The 10,885-nt window shown below is 35.5% G+C and overlaps 1 protein-coding gene across 2 annotated transcripts; it reads right to left on the bottom strand.

Moving 5' to 3' along the window:
• Nucleotides 1-3,047: 3,047 nt before the first annotated feature.
• LOC117714151 (prolactin-7A1-like) lies at nucleotides 3,048-10,885 on the bottom strand. 2 transcript variants are annotated; one of them, XM_034510815.2, is made up of 7 exons: nucleotides 10,855-10,885; nucleotides 9,955-10,133; nucleotides 9,176-9,214; nucleotides 8,338-8,373; nucleotides 6,765-6,875; nucleotides 4,880-5,059; nucleotides 3,048-3,266 (listed from the first exon to the last, which is right to left on the bottom strand). In XM_034510815.2, exons 1-7 carry the CDS (start codon nucleotides 10,883-10,885, stop codon nucleotides 3,048-3,050), a joined length of 795 nt encoding a protein of 264 aa, XP_034366706.1. The 2 variants fall into 2 exon arrangements, with proteins under 2 accessions (XP_034366706.1, XP_034366707.1); XM_034510816.2 differs by having other exon boundaries at nucleotides 9,955-10,130.

Below are 10,885 nucleotides of genomic sequence, written 5' to 3'. Positions count from 1 at the left end.
CTGGACACTAGGCTTCTGACAGGAGGTGCAGCCCTCCATAGATTTGTGGTCATCACTCACATAAGGGCAATGCCCTAAGCCCCTCCACAGGTAGATGGCATGACCTGTGGTCAGGATCAAGACAGATCACCATTTTAATGAGGTACCTAAAGGCCTGAAGGGCTTAAACAATTAAGCTTTCCTTCACAGACACTCCTCCCTGAAAAATGTATTCAACTTCAGGCCCATCCTGAGAAAATAAGGTACAGTTTTTACTCATTCACTGTCCCTCCACCATGATTAAAAAAAAAAAAAAAAAAAAAAAAAAAAAGCCTTAAAACCATGGACTGCCTCTTCTCATCGGGATCCACCATGGGGAGCTATAGAGAAGGACTTTGCCTATATAGCCGCCCTCTAGTCTTTTGTACTAGACCTCTCTGTGCTCCAAGGCATGACCACCAAGCCAAGACAAGCCGACCAAGACAAGGACTCTCCCCCACGGGACCCAGCTGGAGTGCTCTCCCTGTCTCTCCTTCAGCTGTAGACCTGATCCACAGGCCCTCACTCTGTTCTCAGCTCTTCTATGGCTCCTAGCAGCACCTGGATGCCTACAAGCCTGAGAACCAGAAGGCCCAAGGACCCCCCCCCCCCGCACCCCCTCCCGAGCCAACCAGGGTCACAGACTGTGTATCACCATCCCCGGAGTGGTTTCCATGACTTCACATAGCCCAACACACAGTCAAACTTCCTGTGGCCGGCCCCTCCCTGAGCAGCCTGAGCCCTTTGGCAAAGCAGATGTGGGAACTCCCTTAACCCAACAATGGCCTGGAGAAGTAGCTGAGAATTCCACACCTGGATCCTCAGACAGCAGAAAGAGAGTGCCACATTGTGACTGACTTGAGCAGATGATACCTCAAAGCCCATGCCAAAGGACACACTTCCCCTAACAACAACGCACATACTCCAAGAAGGCCTTCTAACAGTGTTACCCTATGGGGTCATTTTCTTTTTAAGCCCCACACTTACACATATGAATTTGTCTTATTTATTGTTGTTGCTGTTGCTGTTGCTGCTGCTGTTGTTGTTGTTTTTGTTGTTAAACCCATTAAGACTAATTTGAGCTGTCCAAATATTTTTGTGCTACCTTCTACTGGAGAGTGTTCAACTTTACTGTGTTTTCACTATCAGAATTCATTGAAGAATGAACATGCAGATTGGAAACCAAAGTAGAACCTATAGGGTCTTGAAAGTCAAAATGAGATGACATGGCGATCGGTGATTTACAAAACTGTAAGCACAGAAGACTTTGGTAATATTTAATGAATAAAATTGTGCTTACATTTCCTATACACATGGGAATATATTTCACCATATGTATGTAATTCAGTTCAAAGTTCCTATGTAATAAGTAGTATATCTCCAGGTGTAGACTTTGGGAAAACAGGTTCTCTGCATGGAGAGTTAATGGACATACTACAATGTTTCTCAACCTTCCTATTTACTTATAATTTATCTACTATATAATGTGATTGTTCTTTAATTGTTACATTCTATACAATCCTTCTCAGTGTTTTCAATGTTTTGCCTTCTTTGTCTCTAAGCAACTCACCAAGTCCAATTTGTGGCAACATAGTTATGGTGTCATCCATTCAACTGTGAGTTGCCTAAGAGTAGCCATAGCCTTTCCTCCCTGAAACTATTAACCATCAGTAACTTCTAAGCTAAGGATGGTGCCCATGCCACTTCCCCATTCCATGTTTGAGTGCTTACTGTCTTGTTCTCATGCAATTTGTGTACAACCAAGCACATATGCTTTCAGTTAATGGGCCCTATCATGTCAAAAAGTCACTTACTTTGCTCTGATCCTCCTCCTCTTCCTCCTCCTCTTCCTCCTCCTCTTCCTCCTCCTCCTCTTCCTCCTCCTCCTCCTTCTTTCTCTCTTTCTCTCTCTCTCTCTCTCTCTCGCTCTCTCGCTCTCTCGCTCTCTCGCTCTCTCGCTCTCTCGCTCTCTCGCTCTCTCGCTCTCTCGCTCTCGCTCTCTCCATTTTCTATGCCCTGCTTTTCAAGGTAGTTCCTGAAAGCTGGGTTTGATGTGATATACATATCCTTCTGCTGGGTAAGCATCTCACTAAATCTTGTTCTCTGTCCTTTTATTATTTGAGAGTTTCTGTGCTTATCACTGTGCACTTCACAAAGAAAGTCCTCTGATAATGCCTGAGAGCTGCAGCTAATATATGAATACTGGGAAACTTGAGATTGGGCAGTATCTTTGAGATGGGGTAAGAGCTATATTTTACCTTAGTATGTGGATACATTTTAAAATACAGTTAGGAATTTCTCTGGGCTGTTAAAATGGTGTATTTGGGTTAGTGCAGGAAGGTTAGGGACAAGAGTAGGTATTCACTAGGCTAGGACAGAACACAAGGTTCTCCTAGCTGTACCCGGACAGAATATAATGATATGGAATGACAGGGTAAAGTCTGATAGACAGAAGGACCTGATTATTCACACAACATCTGAATCCTGCCCCAAACCTAAAGATTTGGAAGGCATGGGAAGGGCTCATAAGACTAGAGTGGACCACTGAGTCTGATACCATGGGGTTCTCTTTGAGAATTTTGGTGAGTGCAGACAACTTAGGGATAAAAGAGAACAGATGAAATGGTAAGTCAGAGCTTACCATGTGCTGATCTGGTAGGCCCTGAGGGGTGTCTATGACACAAGGTAACAGGAGAGGTTTTATCAAATTCAAGTATTTTCTTTAGGTATCCCAATAGATTCATTTACTTAATAATATGGAAATATGTTTAGTTATTCTCTGATTCTAGTAACTATATCAACAATATATTACTTTACTATGATTCTAAAGTAAGTTGAGGATTATTCCATTTGTCATTCAAGCCTTTTATAGGTGTTAATATATTGAATACTAAATAAATGAAAGTTATTTGCAATTTTTTAAAACTTTGTTACACATACAATGTTTATTTTTCTTTTAAAAGACAACAAGTTTACTTGTATACATCTTTATAATGTATAACATAAGACTATTTTAAAATGATACAGCATCACGAATCATTTCCAGTTTTGGGGGATAAGCAACTGTCACTATTAACAAGCACCACACACCTCAAGAACTGGAGATAAAAGTTAGCTGTGTGGATATCAACATGCAAGCAATAGGATAATTTACAAAGAGCCAAAAATCGAGATTCTTCATCAGACGATTGAAATTCTTCAAGACCAGACCAGAGGTTGTAATCATCCACATTTTTTGTTCCATAAATCTAATGACCAAAATGAAAATCAGTTATTCTTTACAGCTTGTATTTTCTTTTCCTTTCAATTCTAGATACTACATTACATTTAGAGAAATAATAAGACTATGACACTTCTTTCAGACAGGTATCTGTCTTCAAATACCTGCCTGCAAGATATATTGGTCCAATAGTTCCAAATATTTTAGGGGAGTAATCCTCCACTCTTGATTGCATCTAAGAACCACCTTACTGGACACTGTTAATGAGGCCTATAACGTAAGACTAGATAAGTCACTAGCCTAGGGGAAAACCGACTATTATTTGGCTTAATGAACACAGCAATAAAATATTATGATGACCATAGCTAAGAGTATCTCTCAAGCCTCATCAAACAAGCTTCTTCTGACAGTAGAGAGTAGTTAACAAGGAGATCAAAGACTGAACAATGTGCAGACAGTCATACTTTGGAACACTCAGATATTAATAGGATCTCTTCATTAGCCACCCCCCCATACACATACACACCAAGGGTCCAGTATCTGCATAAAAAAGGATGTTAAAAAATGTAAAAGGCATAAGTGGTAGGTGAGTCCAAGGAACCAGCATCTTCACTGATACTACAGGTCTGATACATGCATAAACTCAGAGACTTTGACAGAATGCACAAGATCTGCACAAGTTCAAACCAGACAAAATCCCAACACTGAGAACTGGAGATAGACACAAAATCCTATCCCTAGCCAAAAAGTTATTTGCAAATAATACCAGATGAAAGGGGGAAATGTCAGTTTTCTCCAAGATAGTATCATTTGTTATATCAACTGCAATCCAGGTCAGACTGCAAGACCAGGAGAAATGGGCCAACACAAAACATATTGCACAGGTTTTTCTTTTCTTATTGAGGTGGATTTTTTATTTCTTTGAATATCTTTGTCTTACTTGTTCTCTTTTTCTTAATTTTTTGGCTGTTTTGATTTTTATTTTTGTACTCTTTTTTCTTTTATGAGGAAGAAAAAAAGGAGAGGGAGAGCCAGATTTGGTTATATAAGGTGTTAGGGAGAATCTGGAGGAGTTAGGGAAGAAAAAGCATATTATCAAAACATAATGTATGAAAAATATATTCTACAAAAAATTAAGAAAAGAAAACTTGTCATCACAATGACACATAAAGTAATATAAAACTTCAATCATAGGCATGGATTTTCCCATGTTTAGCACATAGTACTGTAAATCTCTCAGCTATCTCCAAGTAAAATCAAGACTCTTGTACATATTTTCTCATATTTAACTGACTTCAGATAAATTTTTTCTTTTTATGCATCTGAAGATGGAGGACCAGGATTTGATACTTGACAATAAACTTGTGTTTGACCTTAATAATGGATGGTGACTGGCGAGGGGTAATTGTTATGAGTGTTTAGTGAAACCGTCTGGAATCTTTCACTCTACTCAGAGCAACAGGTACTATTCAAAGTACTGTGAGAAAGATGTACCTTAATGTTATACATTAATTCTGGGAATTTCTACTGTATTGGGTAACAAATATTGTTCTTACAAAAGTACTGTTTCAAATTTAATACCCATTACAGAAGTCATAGCATTCATGAGTGAGGAAAGTGGAAAGTAAAAACACTACTAACCTGGCTGAGTATACTCTTGGTGTCCTCAAGAAGTTCTGCAGTATTTGTTTCAATATTTTTGTATATTGGGAGGATATCATCGTCCATTCCTGGTGTACTTTCAAGTAGGTTTATTACATTTTTAAGAGTTTCATTCCAAGCCTGAATTCTACTGAGTATGAGGTTTGGAAAGGCTTCGAGCTAAGCAGCAACATGTCAGCAATTGCATTAATAAGTGAAATAAAATAAAGAAGGATTAGTTTGTTTTGGTATTCTGTAAGACAGACTTAACAAAATATCCATCTACTGCTTTTGTGGTAAGGCAAAATACCTTGGGAAAATTAAAGTAATGTAGAATAATAAAGCATAAATAATTAGTATTGTAACATAATGAAATAACTTATATAGATAACTATTTAAATTACCCATTTTATTTAATTGATCATGTCTTGTTTTCCATAAGAAATTTTACCATCAGACTCCCCTTTAAGCTCTTTCATACTTCATTATTTTAGTTGCCCATGAGAATCCAAGAATTTTCTGGGGCTTAGTAGGTGTACTGATTCAGGGTAAATAGATGTCCCCAGTGCAAGTAGTAAGACATTTATTGAACTTACAGTCATCAAACTAATAAAGTAGATTATTCAAAATCATACCTGTTCTGTATTATTTTAAATAATTAATAAAAATGTTCCATGAATACAATCTGGAATTATTAAATATGGCTTCCTCAGCCTGGAGCACTCCCTGTACTTGCCTCTCATAAAGCAAAACATTTGTAGGACCATTTACATTAAGAACAATAGAACAATGAAATACCATTGTCTTTAATAACAGCATGAATACAAATAAGAATGGAATTTTGACTTTCCAGTGCATTCCAGGATATTAACACAAAATTAATTCCTGACCTAAACTGCTTCACACTCTGAAATTGCTAGCTATCATAGAGACAGTAAAATGAGTTCTGAGGAAACCAGTGGATATTTTGATAGAAATGGGAAAAAAATACATGATGTAAAGAATCAGATAAAAAGGTATTGGCAATATAGTCTCCTAGGACCATCATTGCATATAAACAATACTGAGGACTTGAATTAGATGGAGCCCAGTTACCTGTTCTGATGGAAAGTACAAGTTCCATAAAACCTTTCAATGCCTCAGTCTCCTTATCTCAGCTATCTTTTGTTAGTGGTAATCACAGCAATGTCAATATAGCACTTTGTATAGTGCCTAACCACAGAGTATATATCTAAAAATATTTTCTTTCTCCATTTTGCCTAATTACTGTCACAAGACATTTAAATCAGTTCATTTGGTGATACGTTTTGAAAAAGAATCATAGAGAAAGATCACAACAGTTATATTAGAACTGTACTAATATGTAGACCTTTTCATTAAAACTGAGGGTATGGCTTATTCTCAGGAGCATTGCATAGTGCTTATAATCACTCGCTTGTTCAAGTGCTTTCAGTTAAGACATAGGTGGAAGTTAAGAATTCATGTAGACATGAATAGGCAAGTAAGAGCATAGTAGAAACAGAAGAATCAAGAATACTGATCATGGTAATCAGTAATGTAAGATTTACCAGTGAGTCAGATTCACTGTCATATACAAAGAACAAAATTGTGTTTATGTTTATTAAATAAAATTTAGTGGTGAGATATATTACTAAATTTAAAAAAATCTTAATGGACAATTTCTGGACTCATGACAATATTAGTTAGCATTTGCTTATTATTTATCATGTATCTAAAATCACTTCTCTTTGTTCATTCTTAGCCTATTTCCATGTAGCTCTGATTTCCACATCTATTACAGTACTTACAAAAACCTGCAGTATAATAAAGCAAAGTTAATCCACTGCCTCAGATGCTTAAGTGAAAAATCAAGCTAAAGACTCACAGAGATGACCTTTTGTGCTTCTTCTATGTCTTCTGGAGTCTTGATGGAATATTTGTGGCAGTACGTAAGATTCTTATCCAGTAACTCCTGATGCCCAAGAAATTCAAGCATCTGCATATGTCAAAATTAATTTCAGTTAATTAAAATCTGGAAAATAAGTCAATGAATCCACAACTAGAATATTAATGGATTCAGTGGGCATGTGCTTTTTACCGTTGAAATATACATAACATCTAGAATAAAGAATATAATGATATGAATAGCTTGATACTTTTTTCTTAATTTGATATATAACTTTATTTTCTTTTTCATATGAATGTCAAACCTCAGCCCATTGAACCATTAAATCTTCTATTAATTTTTCTATTCACTAAATCTTTCTATATTAAAGGGAAGCCTTAAAACAACAAAATACATAATAAATAATGCCTTTAATATCATCTTTCTTTAGAATCTGGACCCAGTGTCATGGTATATTGCATCTATAGTCATTAATAACTTGTTTCTGTAGGTCCAAATTGATGAGGGTCATTTACATGTTTTCAAAATAGTATGTTTTCTTCCTATTACAAGTGAATATAAATATCTGCAGCATCCAGGATTAATCATAAATGCTGACTAAAATTGTGTTAGGTTTGACAAAATTAGATAAACCAAACTGATCATTTTGGTAAGCAATGAAATTTAAAAGCAACAAAATAGTAAATAATGTTTATATTTTGGTCAATAGATTGTTTATAAATATTATAGTATAAATATACTATTAATAACTTATTATTTAAAACTGATACTCAGCTACTGTGTAGAAGCTGAATGGGTTCCCAGGAACCTTAAGAATTTAAAAGAGGGTCAGTAGAGAATGAGGAATGAGAAACTAATTTGAAAATAGACAATAATAACATATCTGTGGCAAATGCAGAGACACATTCTCTTGATGCCCATGGTTTTACTGAAGCCTTACATTTTTTTCTCCTTTATGTTGACTGACCTTCACTAAGAGAAGGGTGTCTATTTTTGCTTGTCAACCAATCCCCTTCCTGAATAAACTCCAGCACTGGAGAACTGTAAAAGAAATCTAAGCTTTGGGTTTCCTCAAAATAAATTAGTGCTTTTCTAACCTCTTGATATGGTTTTGATTTGGATTGCTTTTGTTTCCTACACCTCACTGACTACAATACAATTCAGCTTCTTGGGAATCTGGACTAAGTAAAAAATGACAATGTGTTCTGTCTCCTTCAAAGCTACATTCAGATACAGAAGATCTTCCCTAGTCGCAAAAAAAAAAAAAAAAAAAAAAAAAACAGGTATACTTTTAGTTTAAAATTATAATTTTAATTAAATGTTAATAAATTTATAAGAAATTGAGCAAATAATTTTTGCAAGTTTTTCCATTCTTACTTTCCTTTTTTACTGCCAGAAGGTTTCATGTATGATAATACCAGAGAGAAATATCACAATACACCTCTGGATATGTTACTTGACAATTGGTCTTTGCTGATTTCTCTTCTAAGTTCAAGTAATGTCCTTAGCATGAAAGCTGTTGGGGGAAAATGGAAATAAGTGTGGTACTTACAAATTGGTCATGGGAGTCTGATGATGATGAACTTAGCTGAATCAGAAAGGGGAAAAATAGTTTAAATAAAACATGTGCAAACAGACAACATGAGTGCATATTTGTTTCAAAAAAGAGACATTCTATGCAGACATTCCACTTCAGTACTAAAACCATGTCTAATATCTCCTTCTTGACATTAACTGGCCTTTAACAGAGAACATACAGTCCTCAGGAACACAGAACCTGTTTCTTTTCTAAACCAGCCATTCCAGTGAATAAACTTCTGCACCAGAAACCCTTACATATGATCTAAATAAAAAGTATGTATGATTCCTAGCATTTAGGGTCTATGAGAAGCTAATATGTTGTTGCTGTTTGCTTTCCCTCTGTCTTAAATTATCACACTTTAGACTCATCCCATGCATTCCTTCTGACTCACTGCAATGCCCGTCTTCTCTATTGGATATCTCCAATGTGCTAAATAAATATGTTAACATAGACTAGCTCCAAAGAAGCAAAATTACGGGATCAGAATTCTACACTGGACACAGTTATTAAAATATTATGTGGCAAGTGCACACATCTTTTAAGTAAACAACAATTAAAAATGGACAAGGACCTTAGAAATCATTGTATTTCTTGCAAACCAGAGAGGTCCTAAAGCTGTCCCTTTCTTACTCTGCTTTTTTTTTTTTTTTTTTTTTTTTTTTGTAGCTGACATTTTCATTTCCCTGTGGTGGTATATCACTTGAAAGTAGAATTTGATTCTTTCCCCTGCTAAGTTCAAGCAAAGTCATTGACTCAAAGCTTTGAGGTGGGGGTGGGGGCATAGAAAGAAGATGGAATAAATACTCACAAATTTATCAAAAAGTTTTGCAGACATCTCACTGACGGTCTGAGACAGGATGAGAGAAAAGAACAGAAAAAGTGGTGAGTTAAGCAGTGGCATAAATGAATACTTATTGAAGAAAGATATATTCACTGGCTGTTTGTTTCTGTGTTGAAACCCTGTATTCTCATTCCTCCTTAAACAGAAAACCTGTAGCCCTCAGAAAAAGAGAACCATTCTTCTTGAAACCCAAACTTCTAATGTTTGCATATTTTTAAAAATGGGCTCTCTAAACATTTGAGAGGCTAATGTTTCAGGGCTTTTTGGTTTTGTTTGTTTTGTTTTATGACTTTCTCTCTTGTCATATCACCACCATTTAAATCATTTTCGTTCATTCCATGTGACTCACTGTAATACATTTCTCCTCTATTAGATGTGGAACTGTGTGTTAAATAAAGATTCTAAAAGAGATTTTCTGCTGAAAACTAAGTAAGGAGGTCAGAACTCTTCCCCAGCTGTGTCTTTTAGATGTTTATGCCAAAAGTGGAAATTTAAAAAAATTGAAAGATAAGTAGGGGAAAACTCCAGGGCACATTAAATTTTTCAAAAGTCAGTAAGAGGTCATGAAGCATATCCCATTTTCCTTCATGTTTCTATAACTGCTGCTTCAATTCATTTTTGTAAAGGAATTTTATTAGAAATTTGGCTTCCTATAACTATAACTAAGGTGCACAATAATCTTTGGCAGCAAAGGTGCTTTATAACAATAAGAATAACAACAGCAAATATTTAAATGAAGTACTTACAAATATCCTGCGCAACTCCATGTTGAGGTCACTGATATTCTTAGACAGTATCATGGTATGATCAAACAGTCCCTTGATGGATAATGGATCATCATCAGTCTCATTGCTACTCAAAGGTACAGAGGTCACATTTTCCCATAAAAAAAGGCTTGACACCACCAGCAGCAGAAGTGCCCCTGCTAAAAGAATATGTTATATGTATGTGTGTGTATAAAAATACATATATACCTATATTTATATATCATATATGTATATATATGTATATGTGTGTCTTTACATTTATACATGCTCCACTATGTTCATAGCAGCCTTATTCATAATAGCCAGAAGCTAGAAATGTAAATAAATTATCCAATAAATATTATGGTTAAACTCTTTCAAGACAAATATATCAGAGAGGAGATTGAGAAAATAGAACATATTTCATTATTCCTTCTACAGTTGTTACAAATTTAACATAAAATCTCTTATCTCATGTCAGTCAAATGTCTCCTTTTCTGCAATTTGACTCTTTGAGATTGATCCTTTCATGCCATGATCATCTAGTTGTGTAAGCAAAACCCTGGCTCTTACCCCTAGACAGTGATAAACTTCCCTTTCTTTCAAAGCCAATTAAGAAATACAAAATATCTCTAGACACTTAGGTTTTCTATAATTATTAATTCTTTTAAAAACATCTGATCGAAGAGTATGTGGTATATTTACTTTTAATAGCAAGGAGTTGAAAGTACTTCTCATCTTAATCAGATTTTATTTGTCCAGATTAGTGAACAACAGTGAACAACAGTGTGCTCACTTCATAGAAAACAAAAGCATACAAAAAAATGTCAATTGTCTAAAGAAAAATGTACATCACTGAGCTGTCTTAGCTTACTTAGGAGAACATGAGGAGTTACTTACAGGAGCATGGTTGAGTGAAAGACAGTGACAT

The sequence above is a fragment of the Arvicanthis niloticus genome, chromosome 8 (assembly GCF_011762505.2).
Source record: "Arvicanthis niloticus isolate mArvNil1 chromosome 8, mArvNil1.pat.X, whole genome shotgun sequence".
Classification (NCBI taxonomy): domain Eukaryota; kingdom Metazoa; phylum Chordata; class Mammalia; order Rodentia; family Muridae; genus Arvicanthis; species Arvicanthis niloticus.
Note: the sequence above shows the minus strand (reverse complement) of the source record. Positions and strands in the feature narration are given on the sequence as shown.